Source organism: Phalaenopsis equestris, unplaced genomic scaffold (genome assembly GCF_001263595.1).
Source record: "Phalaenopsis equestris unplaced genomic scaffold, ASM126359v1 Scaffold000107, whole genome shotgun sequence".
Taxonomy (NCBI): domain Eukaryota; kingdom Viridiplantae; phylum Streptophyta; class Magnoliopsida; order Asparagales; family Orchidaceae; genus Phalaenopsis; species Phalaenopsis equestris.
Window position 1 is genome coordinate 4,899,334 of NW_018164549.1, and position 19,435 is coordinate 4,918,768.

General features: G+C 32.5%; 2 protein-coding genes across 5 annotated transcripts in view; one reads left to right on the top strand and one right to left on the bottom strand.

Annotated features, from left to right (window-relative positions):
- LOC110020739 (inactive poly [ADP-ribose] polymerase RCD1-like) overlaps positions 1–9,947 on the top strand; it is a 56,174-nt gene extending 46,227 nt beyond the window's left edge. For 3 of the 4 annotated variants that reach the window (XM_020718942.1, XM_020718943.1, XM_020718944.1), the window contains exon 7: positions 9,380–9,947. In XM_020718942.1, coding sequence (XP_020574601.1) covers positions 9,380–9,448 — 69 coding nt within the window. In that variant the 3' untranslated portion in view covers positions 9,449–9,947. Of the gene's footprint in view, positions 1–6,897; positions 6,994–9,379 lie in introns of those variants that run through there. The other variant, XM_020718945.1, reaches the window with a different exon arrangement.
- Positions 9,948–15,935: 5,988 nt separating this feature from the next.
- The window catches only part of LOC110020720 (probable inactive shikimate kinase like 2, chloroplastic), a 28,976-nt gene continuing 25,476 nt past the window's right edge, over positions 15,936–19,435 (bottom strand). Inside the window, exons 7-8 of the mRNA XM_020718913.1 lie at positions 19,187–19,278; positions 15,936–16,109 (exon numbers count right to left, since the gene is read on the bottom strand). Of these exons, the coding sequence (XP_020574572.1) occupies positions 19,190–19,278 (89 nt within the window). The 3' untranslated portion in view covers positions 15,936–16,109; positions 19,187–19,189. The remainder of the gene's footprint in view (positions 16,110–19,186; positions 19,279–19,435) is intronic.

Genomic DNA, 19,435 nt, shown 5'->3' on the forward strand with positions numbered 1-19,435 from the left:
TTACCCAAACAGGTCAGGTGCGTTTTCAAAACGCCACCGCACCAAATAAGCTGCCCCAAACAGACCCTAAAAGAATACTGAAAAAGTCTGTTAATCCTGATAGCAAAGAAATGTCTGTTAGACTTTATAACACATTATGGACATATAGGACTTGTTGGCTTCTTGAAATGAGAAAGAAGAGAAAACTTAAGTGAATTGCTGTAGATTGAAGGGAAAATTAGAACTACACACCTTTTGTATAGCTTTACAATATTCAAACTTGGAGCTAATAACAAACTTCCAAGAAAAAATGCCTAAAAATCAGCCAAGAAAATAACAATAAACAAAACAAAAAAAATAACAACCAACTCCTAAGATTAAGGAACAAACTTGACTCAATTAAACCTAGACTCAATAAGCAGTCCTAAGCATGTATTCCTACACTCCTTGCTTTAGGAGCTGTGAACACCAAATTTCTGCCTTAGAAACTTAAACTTGCTGATTGAAAGTGACTTTGTAAACAAATCTGTCAATTGATCTTCAATTTTGCAGTAAACCAGAGTCACAAATTTTTTTTTCTGTGCTTTGAAAAAATAACTTTATGTTGAAATGCTTAGTTTTCTCATGAAATACAGGATTATGGGAAATGTAAATGGTAGCTTGACTATCAACAAAAATCTCAGTGCGTTCTTTCTGCTCCAGATTGAGATCCATTAAAAATTTCCTTAGCATATTGCCATTCTTCCTCTTGTGAGAATCATCATCCAAGTCGTTAGGGAAAGGGCTCTCAAGGAGCAGTGAATTGTAGTCTGATTTAAGAGAGAAGGAGCAGTGAATTGTAGTCTGATTTAAGAGAGCATATCCTCTCAACTATTCTACTATTGTTCCCTGGTGTGAGAACTATTGCAGTTGCTTCAGCTGTCTTTCTCCATTGATTTGACTGCACCCTAAGCCTCCTCAGCTCAGCCTCCATCTCTGATTGCACTGCCTGAGCAACCTCAAGCTGCTCCAAAATTTTTGTTGCCTTGTTATTCTTTTCAGCCTCCCCATTGACAACACCTAGTCTCATCAGTGCTTCTTGTTCTGTAGCTTTTGCTCTCTCAGCATCCAATATAGCTGCATCATAATTTTCTTGATGCTCCCTGTCTCTCTTGAGCTCCGATTTTAGTTTTTTATTCTCATCCATAATGCTTTGTAGCTGTGTCTCCTTATCCAATAGGTTTGCTTTCAGTTCTGTGACTTATGGAGTAGCCTTTATCAGCCTCATCTCCGAATCAAATTAACTCGACATTGCCTTATCCATTTCATATTTCAATTTGTCATTCATTTGCGACATGGCTGTGAGTTTTGTTTCCATACTCAAAAGGCGAGCTTTCAACTCTAAAAATTATGCAGTTGTTTTCTGTAAGGTTGACTCCAGTTCTAATTCCCTCAGCCCTGCATCAACTTTCACGCAACTTTATCAACTTTCACGTGCTCAGCCATCTCAGTTGTTGATTGAATCTTCATAGTGCTTTTAATTTGTTCCTCATGCATTGGATTGAGTGAAAAACTCTTCCCTTCCATCTTAACTTCAAATATCTTTTGGCCCGTAGCATCCTCTATCACACAGGCCTTCTTCATGAACATCACTTTGAATCATTTTTCTATTAATTGACTAACACTGAGCAAGTTTTGATCAATATCTGGTACATAGAGAACATCAGTGATCAACTTGGTTCCTGAACAGCTTGCAATGACTACGGTGCCCTTTACTTTGATTGCAATATATTCATCGTTCCCAATTCTGACTTTTTTAGATTCGGTGCTCTTCAATTTCTTGAACAACTCCTTGTCAGGTGTCGTATGATTAGTGCAACCACTATCAATGAGTCAGTTTTCACTAGTTTCAGAACTCGTGAAACAATTTGCAATAAAAAGTTGGTCACCTTCTTCTTGATCTGCCACTTGTGCTTCATCTCCTTGTTGTTGATCTTTATTCTTGCAAATGACAACTTCATGTCTCATTTGATTGCACTTGCCGCACTTTGCATCTGGTCTTCTTCAGCATTTGAAAGGAGGATGACCTTTCTTGCCACAATGTTGACATGGAGAGTATTCTTTTTTTACTCCTAATATTTTATTTTTAGTTTTGCTTCTGTTCTCAGGTGCAGAGCTTTGTCTACTTGTAGCTTGAAACTTCTTGTTCTTAGGCCATCTATTCTTTTCATCATCTTGATGCTTGACTGGTAGAGCTCCTTCGACGGCTACTTCTTCCCTCATTACACACCTCTGCTCTTGTGCTTGTAAAGCACTTAAGAGTTCTGTCAAAGCAATCTTTGACAGATCCTTCGTGTTTTCTTAGGTGGTGGTGATAGCTTCAAATCTTTCAGACACTGTTACAAGGATTTTCTGAACAATCCTTGAATCTTCCATAGAAGAACCCAATAATTTGACACGATTTGCTATGTTGAGTAGTCTGTCAGAGTACTTATTTATGGTTTCTGTCTCCTTCATTTTTTGCAATTCAAAGTCACGAACCAATTTTAGCACCTGCATCCCTCGAAATCTTTCATCTCCTTCATACTCGGATTTGAGATAATCCCAAATCCCATTTGCAAATCCCCTTTGAAATCCCATTTGCCTTTTTGAACGACATGATACGAGTGAAGATCGTGGAGGAAACTGCAGCAAACAGACAAGATTTTGTCTTGTACTTCTTTGTCTTCTTCTCTTTTTTTGTTTTAATTTGTACTATAGTGGGATTTTCAGGGAGAAGAAGAATTTCATAGTCTTCTTCCACTGCTTCCCAGAGATCCAAAGCTTCCAGGTATGTCTCTATGCGGACTGCCCAGATCTGGTAGTTGTCTCCATCAAACTCTGGTGGAGCAACTGAGGAAAAACTAGCTTCGATTTCCATAACTGCTCAAATTCAAGCATAGGTCTCTTCAGAAGAGAGCTCAGATACCAAATTGTTGGTTTATTGAAATGAGAAAGAAGAGAAAACTTAAGAGAATTTTGTAGACTTAAGGGAAAATTAGAATTACACACATTTTGTATAGCCTTACAATATTTAAACTTTGAGCTAATAACAAACTTTCAAGAAAAAAGACTTTAAAATCAGCCAAGAAAATAACTAGAAACAAAATCAAGAAAAATAGCAACTAACTCCTAATATTAATGAACAAACTTGAATCAATTAAACCTAGACTCAATAAACAGTTCTAAGCATGTATTCTAATAGGACTGCTTACAAAACTCCTATAGGAATGTCATCATATATGCTCATATTTGGTAAATCTTGTCACTTGCCAGTGAAATTGGAACATAAGACTTACTCGACTGTTAAAGAATTTAAGTGTAATTTAAAGGAAGCAGATGATAAAAGATTATTTTCAGTTAAATGAGCTCAAAGAAAAATAATACCTGAATCTTATGAAAATGCAAAAAAATGTAAGAAAAAGATGAAAAATTTGTATTATCGGAAGATTATTCAGAGAAATTTTGAGCATGGACAATGTTTTATTATATAATTCAAAATCGAAATTATTTCCTGAAAACTTAAGTCCAGGTTGTCGGAGTCATTTACAGTAATCAAAGCTTGTTAATTTGATATCAAAGATCCTAAGAGTGACAAAATATTTAAAGTTAATTAACAAAGACTAAAACCTTACATAAATGGAGATAGTCCTATAATTAATGAGGTCTTAATGCTGGGTCAACTTGAGTAAGAATTTGGTTTTTTGTCTGTTTTTTGAGAACCGGTCGAACCCTGATTTAATCTCAAAAATGGCTGGTTCAGCTCCATTGTTTTTTGCGAATCACCTTCCCCGATACATCACCGATGCTCTTCTAGGGCTTCTCTTAGATCAAGATTTTTGATGATTTTAGGCTCGAAAACTTCGGATTTCTTCTTCTCTTTGTAAAATTCACACTTTGCCTTAAAAATTTTCTTCTTTAATCATGGATTTCCTCTATATTGCGAAACTTGTGAAAAATTTTGAGAAAATGTTTAAAAAAAAATCAATGATGGGAGGCTATTTAATAAGGAATTTGATTGTAAAAGCTTTTAGAACCCATATTTGGATTTTTATTGGATTTTACCTAGAATGGTTATGGCTCCCAAGACAAAAGAAGGAAAGGAAAAGAGAATTTTTGATCGAAAGAAGTCGTAAGTCAAAAAACTCAAGAGTGATTCAATGAGTTTTTCGTGTTGAAAAAGTTAATTCAAGAACGAGCTTTGATCGATCTCGGTGGAGCTGTGGAGTGTCTAATTGTAGATCGACATTGAAAGAATATTTGTTATACTACCGTTGTTGCTGTGATTTCGATTGTTCGAGAGTTTTAGGCTAATCTCTCTGAAGCTTCTGATGAGTTTGTAATAATGAGGGAGAAGCGAGTTTACTTCACTTCAACCCACATCAATGCACTGTACTCATTGGGTGATGTGCCGGAGTGCTATTTTTTTTTTGAATTCGGGCCTACTGAAGCCCAGCTGGATGAAATTACGATGTTTTTGACTGACGGGAGGGGGGCTTGGAAAATCAGAGGCGACCATAAGGTAATCTTCTTCTCCTCTATGTTGAATGCTCCATCAAAAGCGTGACATTATTTAATTTATGCTAGAATTTTGCCTTCTACTAATTTGAGCGAGGTGACAAAAGACGACCACTTTAAATTTTTTTATTCTAAAGATGAAACCAATTAATATTGGAGCTTTAATTCGTAAGACGATCATCAGTATAGCTAAGAGAGTTAATAATGTGGGGCTTGGATATTCCTCTCTTATCTTCACTTTATGTCAACAATCCGGAGTTCGTTTGGAGTCTTGGGAAGAGTTGTTGCATCCTTTGAAGTCTATCAACAAGGCTAATGTGCATTTGTATGGGAAGCATGGCTGGATTTGGGTTTGGAGCTAGCTCTTCGGCTGATCCTTCATCTTCCAGGCCATCTACTCGTGTTGCAGCTCCACCTTCTGCTACTTTGGATTCCAGTGGTGATCGTTTTCAGGAGTTACAAGATGATATTTTCTTTGTACAGAGTCATATGTATGACATTGCTGACCATTTGTAACACTTTGACTCGTATTTCAAAAGGAAAAGTGATTACGAGACCAGTTTTCATACTTCTATTGTGAATTATCTTTAAAGGAGATAAAACCGTAGAGTTTCTTGAGTATCCTCCTACTCTGTCATATGTGCATCGGTCGTCGATGGATGAGGAGGAGGATGATGATGATAATGATGATGATGATGATGAGGATGAGTAGTTCATTATAAGTTTGGGTGTTACTTATTTTTCCTTCTTCTGATGACTATGTTATTATACTTTTAGGTTTTTGGTTGTAGCGGACATAATATTATTTTTTACTACTGCTTGGTGGATTCTATACTTTTTGTTTTTACTAAACTATTGTTTCTTTTATGCTCTTGTTCATATATGGTACTGGCTGTGTGTTAGAATAGTACTTTACTTCGCAATTTTCATGTTAAACATGTTGAGAGTTGAGATTAACTTACAGTGTCACACCTGTGTTTACTGTTTAAACAGGAAAAGTATACATGTTCAGGACCCTGTGATATATAATAACACAGTTAAATTTTCTCCTGTCATACTTATTCTGTACTAAATGTTTTAAATGCTTGAAAATTCAAGTTCGAGGGAGGGAAGAACTTTTAAAAACTAATTTTTATTTGTTCTCAATAGACTGTGGTTTGCGGTGTTATCGTAAATTTACATAAATTTTGAAATATCCTATGGTTTGCGGTGTTATCGTTAGAGAACTGTCTTTTTGATTCTATGAATGTTATAGTAAATTTTTATAAATTTTTTGGTGATAAGGGCGGTCTTCGAGTTAAGATATTTAGTATAAGGGAATAGGGAAATAATTTTACTATTTATAAGAGGAAGAATTGTATTTTTGAAACACTAGGAATCTTAGATTTATACTTTAAAAAAATTGAGACTCTATGAAAAATCATTTCTATACTAATATACATTATCAAATAAAGAAATGTGAGATGTTTTTAATTTTAGGAAGAGGATAGTGAAGTTCAAAATAATTAAATACATCTAGATGTAGTAATTCTCACATATAAAAGAATAGCAAGGATTAAAACGATCCTGAAAGAAAAAAATGTGTATTTATTGAATGTGGGGAGAAACTTGAGAAAATTCATAATTTATATTTGACTTCATTTGAATCATCTTGAAGAAAGAAATTTAGGGTCTGTTTGGGGCAGCTTATTTGGTGCTGTGATATTTTGAAAACGCATCTGGACTGTTTGGGTAAACTGCGTTTTGGCAGCTTATGCGTTTTGAAAACGCTGAAAGTGGCGTTTGCACACCGCACCTATCTAGGTGCGTTGGTAGCTTCCTGACAGCGGTCTGGCTTTTCCAAAAAATAAAAATTTCTAATAGTCACCGCATCTAGCTTATCAGCAGATTATTTTTAAACAGTTTATCAACAGATTATTCAATAAGCTGCAGCTGCCCCAAACGGACCCTTAGTTACATTTCTTAGCTTATTATTAATTCTTAAATGTATTAGTCAAATTTTTAATAATAGAATTCTCATAAAAAATTTTTTTTTTCTAGGATTCCAAAGTTTTGGCAAATTACAATTAATTTTGAAACGGATAGAAAATCAAAATTCTTAACTTGATTACTAGATGTTCTTTTACTTTAGTTCTAGCCTGAATTATTGAAAATTTTTCTAAAGTTGCACTATTACATTGTTTGGGCAAAAATATAGGAATCTTTAATGAAACTTACCACCATGAGTTAAAACATTTGGTTTATAAAATAGAAATGTTACTTGAGGACAACATTGAAGTTTGGGGGATTTTGATATGTCCTAAATATGCTAATTTCATATTTACTACTCATTTTTTAATGATATTGCACTTTAATGTAGGGTATTTCATTTTTTAATTACAGGTGTAACAGGTAAAGTAACTGGGATGCATTGGGGCGAAAACAAAGCAAAAATTGAGGCGAGTGAGATTTATTTGTAAAGTATAGAACAGGCGCTTAGACGCCACATTTTGGCGCCTAGGCGCCAGACCCTACGAAGAATACAAAGAAGATGACGTGTAGATTGCACGAACTGGCGCCCAGGCGCCAGTTCAAAATGCAGGACATCCGAGAAGGTGGCGCTAGAATGATATATGGCAGTTTTTGAATAGTTACACACGAATTGGCCTTGGGATTAAAACTCAGAAAAAAGTGTGTGAAGATAGGAGAACGCCAGAAAAGTGTTGAACAAAAAGTGAGTGCAAGGAAGGAGAGGAATAGTGAGATTTTTTCTTTATGAAATTAGAATGAATCGTAAGAAACTACTATAGAAGTAAATGAGATCATTAGAGTCAACATTTGTTGTTGTTATCTCTTCTATTCTTAGGGAAGAAAAGTGTTTTGTTTTTTTTATTGCTTTGTAGTAAGGATTTCTTATATTGTGACCTTGTTAGTTAAATAAAAATATTGAATTCTAGTATGTTCTTCATGAATTCTGAGTAGTTTATTTTTTTCTTTTTGTTATGAAGTAGTATCTGCTTAGGATGTAGATTCAACTAGAATGATTCAGTGTGTTGATTTTTATTTCATGCTTTATTTACATTTCAATTTAGCCAATTGAATTGTTAAATCTATTGTGAATCCATAATGATCCGGAAGTGTTATGAAATTTAACAACTAGTATAAATCACACTGATCTATAGGGTGAAAGATGATGAGTACGTAGGTTAGTGCAAATAAATAGAGATGTAATTTTAATGAGGTTAACTAGAACTTTTCTTAGGTGACGGACAAAAGCAATCTTCTATGTTAACTTAGGTTCTTTATTTCAGTGTGTTGATTTTTATTTCATGCTTTATTTACATTTCAATTTAGCCAATTGAATTGTTAAATCTATTGTGAATCCATAATGATCCGGAAGTGTTATGAAATTTAACAACTAGTATAAATCACACTGATCTATAGGGTGAAAGATGATGAGTACGTAGGTTAGTGCAAATAAATAGAGATGTAATTTTAATGAGGTTAACTAGAACGTTTCTTAGGTGACGGACGAAAGCAATCTTCTATGTTAATTTAGGTTCTTTATGCACTTGAAAAAGGGTAAAGAATATGCATGCTCCTATTTGTCACAAATTCACTTGGTGTATAGCTATTCTATATGTTAATTTCATTACAAGTGGGAGGGACACTTTTCACATAGCTTGAATTTTCCTATTTAGTTAACTTAAAATATCTTTATAATCAATCTCTAGGTTTAGTGACATATTTGTAGAATTGAATAGGCTTAACTTAAACGAAACACATTTTCGGGCTAAGACTAATTGTAGTAGTTTAGAACTTTTCTTAGGTCTCGGTGGTTAACCTGATTTTTCTCGTGGTTTTGATATTCAAAGTTTTTTAAGAAATCACATATTACTTGAACGATATGTGCACTTGTGTAAATAAAATCTTAGTGTGAAATTGTGGAAAAATTTCAAACTATAAACTTCATAAAACATATTTAAGAATTATAATATTTTATTTCTCACTAGGTGCACGGCAGAATCGTGTCAGTGGCCCAACAAAAAAAATATGTGGATGATGCCTTGGTTTGTTATTACCATTCCTCATCGTAGGTAACACTTGAGCACTTTGGCTATTTATATAACCCATATGTGCATGGTTGTTCTTTGTTCATATGGGTTGACCGTGGAAACATATAGTGGCCTTCAACTAATCCCTGTAATTTAGATTATGTCCTTGGGGTTATGTTACTCGTCATCATATTTTGACGACTTATCATTCAACCATTTTGCATGTTGAATAATTTAGGGCTTATTAGGGATCAATTTTGTTTTTGTTTTTCTTTTTAAAAACATATTTTCTTAGGGCCCGTTAGGCATCATTTCTAATTTCTATTTATTTTTCATTTTTGTTTTTGGAAACATGTTTTTTATTTCTTGTTTTTAAAATCAAATCAATTTACTTTTTTTTTTCAATCAACTTGTTTATAAAATATTCAAAATATTTAAACATTATTTTGAAATTCGGAACAAACATATTTTAATTAAGATCAAAAGCACAAACAAAATAGAATAAATATAAAAAAACAAAACCTACAGCGATTCCAAATACTGTGTGTTTCTTCTTTCATGTTTTTAGTTTCCTTTTTAACTTAAATTAGCATATTTTAAAATATACTTAAAATAAATTTGAGATGTTTCGAGTGTTTTTTAAAAATAATTAATTATTTTTTAACTTATAAATATTTTTTTTTTGTTCGAATTGAAATATATTAAAAAAATTAAATAAATAAATAGTAAAACGTGAATTGATCCCTTATGGCATCTTAATCAAGATATTTTTTGTTTATTTGATTACATACTGGAATTGAATTCACAAAATCCATTCTGTTTTTTTGCAGCTTCCTTCCATGGAGACGCAGGAACTGTCTTTGCCAGGCAGCAAGAAGCTTCAAACGAAGCCTGAGTGAGTGAAAGTTGTAGTTGTGTGCAAATTTTAGGGTGTGGATTAACCATAGTTAGAATTTCTGGGATCTGTCGAAATGAATACATACATACATACACGCCTTTGACGCAATGTTTGACTCTTGAATTCTTGTCTGACCTGTCTTTTGTGATTTACTTTTGATAATGCTGCTTAATGGCAGGCAGTGTTGGTGTGGTTTGCTATTTGCCTTTTCATCTCCTGCCTTAATACATTCGCATGTTGTCTAAACTTTTGGATTATAAGATATTTGTCGCGGTTTGGAGAAATCCAGCCGAAGTGACAACATTAGTATGTCTTGCGTATGGTAGTGGTAGCAGTGTGAATTGGCTTCAAATAAATGCTGCGGAATGCAGTAATTTGCGATTGCAAGACAAGGCAGGGCCGGGCTGTGTCTCATCATTCACAATCCATCCGGCGGGCAAAGCATTGTGGGCCCTTTCTTAATTTTTTTTTTTTAAAGTTAAGAATTTGGGTTATTTTGAAAGGGAATTATTTATATTTTATTATGTATTTTATTATTTTTGTTTTAGATGCATTTATTTGTGTTAAATGAAGAATTTTCTCATTGTTTTCTCTTTTGGAGTGTTGTATTATTCTACCTTTTTACAGATGGTGTGTATATAGCTTGATTTGGTTAAGGTGATAGCATCATGGGAAGTCTGAATGTTTGAAGGCTTATTGTTCGAACTTGCTATTATTTGCTGGATGGTGGGAAATTTGTTGTTTTTGGCTGCCAGCTCGATGTGTAGGTGTAGCTCATTGCTGGATTTTTGCTTCTTTTCGCTCTCGCTGCCCATCCTACAACTTTAATAATCCTTTTGCGTTCTCCTACATTTCGAGGCTATGGAATAATTTTTTTTTAGTTATCTTAGGGATTTGTCTTGCTCCTAAATCGACATTTACGTAATCTAATCTAATACCTGCACAGAATAGTTCTCAACTTCATCGTTTAGTTCTAAACCTAAATGTTTAAAAGAGAAACCTCCAACCTCAACAAAAAATTAGCCCGTCTTACGACCATGATCCGGTGGTAATCCACTTGATCAAGGGTTCATTTGGGGGCGGCGGTGCGGTGATTGTGTGATATAGTATCATAATTTTGTTTGTTTGGATAAATTGTGTTTTGGTAGTTTTTTAAAAAAATTGTATTTGAAATTTATATTTTTACACCGGTCCTGATTAGCTGAGGTGACATCTTTTCTAGTTGTGGTTTGACTTTAAAAAAAGAAATTGTAATGGTTAGCGGAGTTTTTTAAACGTCAGATTATTTTTTCAGCAGTTCCATCATTGCTTTTTAATAATTTGAGCTGCTCCAAATAGGCTCAAACCTTGATCGAGAAAAAAGTAACCAAATATTGTCTTGGAGAAACATGCGAAGAGGTTTATAAGAGCTTATGAAGGAAGGCATTCAAAGGAAGATCCTCTAATTGCAAGACAACCTAGAGGTCAATGATATTCATAATGGTGACTTATCAAATCGTGAAGAGAATGAATCTTAACAATTAATAAGTTTTCAGTGATTAATTGATACGTTGTATTTTAATATGAAATATCGAAGAAGTTAATATTTTAGTGTTGACTTGTCAGATTTTGACGAACGTTTGGCTCCGAAATGAATTCGTTAAGTGGTTTCAATTGGTGACACTAATTCAAGTAGTCACATTTCTTAGGACACAAAAATTAAATTGATAACCATCAAGCTCGTGAAGAATACTTATGGTTGGAGAACCTGAAACAACTTTTATTGTGGAAAGAATAGTAAAATAACCGTATGATCTTAAAATGAGATGAAGGAGATGTAGTGCAACTAGGATTGTAAAAAAAACTCGTTCGTGAATAGCTCATGATTTACTCTATAAATAGCTCGTGTTTGATTTTTTTTAAGCAAGCGAGTAAATCACAAATAATTTTTTTTAGCTCGATTTATAAATAAGAACACAAACAAAAGCTTTTACATTTGTGTTCCGGTTGTTTTGGATTGAAATAATTAAATAATTAAATAATAATATTTATTTATATCTTCTTTATATTAATTTTAATATTTTTTAAAAAATACTAAATTTTATTATTTTTAAGATTATTTAGGTTGTATAATTATAAAAAAAGTATAAATTTAAGGGTTAGTTATGCAAATAAATAAGATTTTGAAAAACTCTTTTACCATTGTCGTATAAATATAGAAATGAAGCTCACCTCTTTTACAACTTAGAATATGCTTGCACTAGCTTGAAATGAGATATTTAAACACAATAAAAAAATCCTTTTCCCAAGCAGCTTGAATTTATCTTGAGCTTAGACACATTTCTTCTGATTGGCCATATAGAAAAGTGATCCCTTTCATTGAACATGGAGCAATGAAGAAATGAACAGCAACATAAGAGAAAATGAGGATGCCAGAGAGAAGTAGTAGTTTCCAACAAATGAGGGAGATATTGGTGATTCAATGGATCTTTCAGGCTGAGCCCATGAATGCAACAATAGCTTCCCAACATCTTTTTTACCCGTTGCAGTGTTAAGGGATTATTATAGATGGAGACAATTGTAAAAATATGATATCTACACATATAATTGACAAGTTGAACAAGGTGATATCTTTTATTAAACAAGAAGCATTTGAAGAAATGGGCAGTAACACTGGAGAAAATGAGGATATCAGAGAGGAGCAGCAGCTTCCATTTGACAAGAGAAAGAGATGCTAGTGATTCGACAGATCCTTCAACTTGAGCCTATGAAAGCAACATTGGCTCCATGACATCTTTTTACCCATTGCACTATAAGGTGTGCAATTTCATTATAGATGAAGACAAATGTAAAAATGTGATATCTAAACATATGGTGGATAAGCTGAGGCTTACTAAGCAATCTCAATAATATTCCTTGATTTGATTGAAGAAGAAGAATAAGAAGTGTATTAATAAATATTTACTAAAATTTTCAATTGAAGAGAAGATGCAGGATTATGTTTAATGTGATGTCGTGCCTATGGATGTGTGCCCATTATTTTGGACTGATTGTGATAGTATGACAGGTAAACAAATACATATTTAGAAGAACAAGAAGTATAGTTTACTTATTCCATTGAGGGGGTCCGTAGTGATAGATACTCAGATGATGATGACCTTTAGTTCCCCGTGTCACATTTCTACAGGCTATGAGAGAGGTGTCAGTGGAACTAGCCTTGGTGATGTTGGAAGACACTAAATGGAAGAGCCATTATTTGGGGCAGTATGACTCTTATTAGAGGAATTTCAAGTTGTTCTAACAAGCAGTCTACTACTTGGATTGCCACCCTTATGAAAAATTTAGTGTGTTATAAATCTTATCCTAGGATTCGTGCCCCATAACTGGTCGACTACAGGATGCGGTCAACCAATTTAAGACATTGCAGAAACAAGATACAAACTTGATGGCTAGAGGATAGGTCTGTGAAAGTACTAGGCCATATGTAGTTTCAATTCTAATTATGCCAAAAATATGATGGTTATTTATTTTAGCATAATAGTATTTAGAATGACATACATAGGGTTATAAACGAGCCAAGCTCTAGTGAGCTCAGGCTTGGCTCATGTTCGGCTTGTGTAAAATTAATTCTGTTCAAAATTACTCATGAAGAGTGTGTTTGTGTTCGACTTGAAATTTGTTTGTTTAAATTAAATAAAAAAGAGATGTAGGGTGTTGCAGTCAGACATGCACCATTTATATGCAATAAAAAGTGCAAAACCACATGATCACACAAGTTGTGATGATTTAAACTTAGTTATATATAGATATATATAATATTATTAAATAAATAATAAATATAATTTCTTTATTTTGAGCTAAAAGGAGCCAAACACGATTGAACGTGTTTCATAGTTACCTATTGTAGATATTAGCATGGATTTTGTAGTTGACTTTTCTTGGACACAACAAGATAATTGTTTTGTTGATTCTAAATGCCTTCGAAGAAGAAGATTACTCAAAGAGTGACGCGGAAGCTCTCGCAATAACGTGTAATACAATATCTGTGATTGCGCAATAAGACACAATAGGCTCCATCCTGTAATTCTCCCTCATAGAAGAATTTTTTTTTTCGCTTGAAGACTTTCAATTTGGAATCTATTGGGTAGGCAGGCCTCGTGAGCTCTATCTTTATTATTATTATTTTTTGAATTGAAATTAGGGTTATTTTGAGAGGGAATTATTTATATTTTGTTATTTTTTGTTCAAAGACTTTCTTCTTTGTTGTATTATTTGGAGATTTTTTTCTCCCTTTTTTTTCTATTGGAGTATTGTATCCTTTGACTTATAACATTTTGGTGTCATAAACCTATTGTATTAGAAGGTATATTTTGCTTTAAAAAAAAACATGTGATATTTTTTATGTGATGTTAAAGATTTGAGTGGTTTGCTTAGGTGCTGATAGATAAATACATGAGAATTGGTGTTATGTAAATTCCTCCTTTTTTATTCTTGATACCTTGGTCATAGTTGGACAATCAAGGCTCATTAAGATTGAAACAAATTAATGAGCTGCTCTAGGTTGTGGTTGGTTTAGGACTAGAACCCTTTCAAGTGATTGTCTGAATTTAATCTTGTTGGGTCTAATTGTGTACTTAATAATGATTATGATTTGGCTAAAAATTGATCTGGATTTATAATTTAAATAAACAATTTTATCAAATAATTTTAGAAGTTGGGAAGTAACTTTAGTCAACTTGAAACTTTAATTTATTTCATTTTTCTTATAAGATGTTGGAAAAATTGAATTGGAATAGGTTACCACCATTCACTTTGGTAAATTCTATTCAACAAAATGTGAAATTAGCATTTTTTAGTGAATTCAAAAAGCATACACCATCAACCAAGGATTCAAATATGTTATCCTTTCTTCATTAATAAGCTTTTGAGGGCCTCATATGTTCAATGGTGCATATCAGCTTCATCTTTCAAAATTGTGGCTAGAGTGAATCGATAAAAGAAGGGAACATTTTTATGCATAGATGAGACTATTGTGGCTTGTGCAGGCATTTGATTTGTGAGCCATCAGTGATGCTCAATTAAAACTGAGAGCTGTGAAATAGTATACTATGTTCTTTGATGAGAGTAGTGGTTATCATCATCCTATCATCATTCAATTGCTTAACATTGCCCTATCTTAAATAGTTTAATTTGGTCATCCCAAGGTCAACATCAACCCAACCATTTTTTAATTAGGGATGGATGTAATTTGGTACAATCATTGTTGTTGCCATTTGCCAATCAAATTTGAACATCCAATCCATCCCCTTCTTTCATAATGATGCTTTTGGCTAATGATCTCACTTTCATAACTATAATGTTCTCCATTCAATTTTTTTCTTCTTTATTTTTTTAAAAAATGTCTCTATTCATTGTCTTATTGCTTCTTAATTCTCTACCATGATATTCTTAGCTTCTCCATGTTCGTGCTCTTAATCTTCATAACGGTGTCGTTCGATTCTACATCTATAATAATCTCCTAAACTCAAGTATTTTGTATTTGTTGTTTGTGAAATTGACATACATAATCACAAATTTTATGTATTTACATATCTAGCACTCAAAGTTTGATATTTATACTTATAATATATTGGTGTCATAAATTTAATATGTGAAAATGTGTTTCACTTTTAAAAGATATTGATTGTACTATTATTGATATGATGTTAAAAATTTGACTGGTATTCATGTAAATATGAATGTTTAGGTTTTAGATATGTAAATACATAAGAATTGTTTTGTGCTACAAATGCCTATCAAATTTGTGACCTAAATTCTATGGGTCATGGTTATCTTATAAGAAAAATGTGTGGAAACAAATTGAAGCCTTGTAAGGAAAATTGTAAGCACATGGATTGACAGCCTCTTTTGCTTGACTAAATATTATAATAGCTTTTATATTACAATTGGTGTGCTCTTACTTTGTTGGTTCCCCATTTTTATTTAAAAGGATCTTACAAAAATTTTATAAATGCCTACTTTTGCTTGTACAAGTCAACTCATTTTTCTCCTACTTTGGTTTTATGTTTAGTCGAAGCTCTCTTATAATTTATTATTGACATGGTGAATTCTCCTCATATGTTTGTGATTGTTCCCATCCTGTATTTTCCAAATAAAATGTGTTTTTATTTATTTATTTTATTATTTATTGCGTCGATTTTATAAGAAGTTGAGTCAGAGGCAAGACTTTTATCACAACAATGACAATAGTAAAATACATCCGCCTTTTAGATCACAACATTATATTTTCACTTTGACATGTTAAGATGTGAGACGTCTTTAGATAGATAGATCTAGAGGGTGCGTTATTTTGGTTTAAAAAGATGCCCTTATCATGAATGTTGGAGAAGCAACATAAATATTGAAAGTTTGATCTCAATCTCATCTTCATATGCATATGAGTGAGAATGTGATATTTGAATTGAGCAAAAGATAATTTCTAAATAGTCAGAGCAATACTAAAATAAAGTTTTATGAGCACTATATTTGGAAAATAGAATAGAATTAAGTTCAATATTGAAATTCACAATACCAAGAGAATATTAGACTTACATACATTCTGATCCATCCACAGTCCCATCTGAGAGTGGTGTCAAATATGTGCGTTCATTAATGATTTCCCTAGAAAGGTTAAAGTTTTCTTCCTGAAGCACAAGAGTAATATATTTATTACTTTTAAAGAGTGAAAAATTATGATAAAAAATTAAAGAATTAAATTTAGAGCCAAAATGATATAATTTTTCCATCACCACAATAACAACCATCATAATATTCTATTGCCACGAATACAATAACAAGAGAAATTAAGCTGCCTAAGAGGTGTTGTGAGGCTGATTTGATTGTTTATGCTTTAAAGGTATCAAGGTGATGAAGAACTTTCTAGCTATATAGAGACAGTTAACTCAATTGATTATTATAAGTTGATGATCGCAATACAAGAAGAGATTAAATCCTTGCACAGAAATAGGACTTGAGATTTAGTAAAATTGGATCAAAACAAGAAAGTTGTTTGTCGCAAATTAATGTTTAAGAGAAAAGAATGTACACCAGGAATTGAAAATGCCAGGTATTAAGGTTAGAAAAAAAACATTCAGTCAAATTTCATGAGTAGACATAGCAAGTTTATTATCTTCAGTGGTTAAACATAGTTCAAATTCAAGTTTTATTAGACATTGTGGCTAAGCATGACCTTGAACTTGACTAGTTAGATATAAAGATTACATTTTTACATGGAGAGCTTGAGAAGAACATTTATATATAGGAGCTTGAGGGCTTTGTTTTTTTAAGAAAAGAATATTATGTTTGCTAGTTCAAGAAATCTATTTACAATTTAAAATAGTCACTTACGTAAAGCAATAGTTTAAGAAATTTGACAATTCATGATTGCTTATGAATTTAAGAGGATCAATTATGATACTTATGTTTACTTCAAAAAGATTGATGATCATTTATCTATAAGTTTTTATATGTTAATAATATGTTGGTAATTGCTAAGAATAAATAAACTATCAAGTAGTTAAAAGCTCAACTTAATAGTGAGTTTGAAATAAAAAATTTGAGAGCAACAAAAAAAGTATGATATCAGGATTCAGAGAGATAAAAAAGAAAGATAAGTTATTTCTGAGTCAGAAATAGTATATTGAAAAAGTTTTACGTAGGCTCAATATGCAGAATGTCAAGTCTATTAATACTTTATTAGCTGCGCATTTTTTACTCTCATCAACTGTGTTCACAAGCAGATGATGAGATTAACTATATGCCTTGAGTTTCATATTTTTGTGCGGTGCGATCTCTCATGTATGCTATCATATGTTCTCATTCAGAATTATCACATGTAATTAATGCAGTCAATAGATGCATGAGTAATCCGGGTAAGGAGCATTGGAAAACAGTTCAGTAGATCCTCATGCATCTATGTAGACTAAAAGATGTTTGTTTGCAGTTTAAGAGATTTAAAGATAGAGCCATTGGCTATGTTTATTCAAATTTTGCTGGAAACCTTGTTAGAAAGAGATCACTTACATGATATATATTTATTGTTGATGGTCGTGCAATTAGTTGGAATGCCACTTTACAGACAACTCATGCACTATCTACAACTAATGCTGAGTATATGAAAATCACTGAAGCTTACAAAGAAGCTCTTTGATTGAAAGACATTTGAAGAGATTTGTGAATATTTAAAGATTACCACAATAATGTGAGATAATCAGAGCGTTATTTATCTTTAGAAAAGTTCATGAGAGAACTAAGCACATTAATATTCGTTACTACTTTATTCGTGAATTTATAACTCGTGGTGATATTATTATGAAGATGGTATAAATAATAGTCATGTGGATATGATGATCAATGAACTCCTATTGTTTGACTCAGTATTCATTCCTGATCATTAGTGCTTCGAGGAGGATGTGGTTATGTTCTGTCAAAGAATAAGTATCTATTTAACATTTATTTTGGGAATTCATGTCAAAGTGAAGATTGCTAAATTTATAACTTATATTTTGTGAGCCCTACTCTTAAAAGAAAATATGAGCACATATATTAAATTGTTACATAAAAATTTTAAGCACAAGAATTAAAAATCTTCTCCATTTGATTAATTTTATAATAATATTAAAATTACAATCCATATCTTTTTAATTTATTAGCTCCCTCTCAATTATTTTTTTTTAAAAGTGATCTTACAAAAGTATATAAATACCTCTTTTTGCCTATACAAAACAACTCATTTTCCCTTTACTTTTATGTTAGCCGAAGCTCTTCACTTGTAATTTATTATTTGACGTAATGAGTTTTCCTCCCCTACCCATGAATTTCCCCTCTTAAAACTTTCATGTAAATTCTACATGTTCTTTCTTTTGTTTAATTTATTATTTATTACATCGATTTTATAACAATTCCCATTGGTGTTTATAGAGCCTTCAGAAGCTTGCATATTACAATTGCTCAGCCAACCTCTATCTAGAAAAGGCTTGCTTGGGTGCCTCCAATCATTCATCAACTTCAGTTCAACAATCCAGCCCCTCTCCATTCAGAAGTCTGAATCGACTCCTCGTATTATCTTTGGATCTCCAATCTACCCCATATTTAGGAAAAGGGTTGGCTTAATTGATCTCAGTCACACATCAACTCTAATTGTCCAGGCAACACGATGATCAATCTCTATTCTTTTTCAAACTTTAGCCAATTTAAGCACACCAGGTCTCAGTGGCCGGGCGGCTTATTCCACAATGAATTTATATCGCTGGGCTTAGCAAAGATGCACCTTAATTTACACTACCTTATAAAAATGTGAAATTTACATACATACCACATTATTCTTATGCATTTACATATCTAACAACCAAAGTTTGATACTAACAATAATAACACCTTGGTGTCATAAATTTATGCATGAAACCGAGCATTTCATTTTTAAAAAGATAATAGTGGTGATTATCTTTGATGTGATGTTAAAAGATTTGAATTGCATGCATATAAATATAAATGTTTAGGTGTTATTTATATAAATTCATAAAAGTTGTGTGGAATGCATGCAAAATCCCCTAAATAAAATAAAAAAGTCTAAATATGATGATAAATATAAAAAAGTCTATATCATGACCACGTGAAGAGGTATTTTACAGGTTTGCATTGAAAAAACAAGGAAAAAATTACAATCAAAGAGATTATCATCAATTTATGTTCAAAATTTACAAAGATTAAAAGCAGTGCTTACATTTCAATGCCCACTGGATGGGTCCCAACCGGGAGGTTTGATATTGGGCCAATCTCCACGGCATCCTAACCTGATGTACAGACTCTTCTTCCCTGTCATCAAAACATGAAAAGAGTTCAGAGTAGAGGTGAGTGAAACTGAGCCAAACCGATTTGTTTTAAAATTAAAAAAGCTGGCTTGTTTAAAAAGGCATATTAATTTAAAATGCACCTAAACTATATTAAAATTTAAAAAAATATATAAATTTTA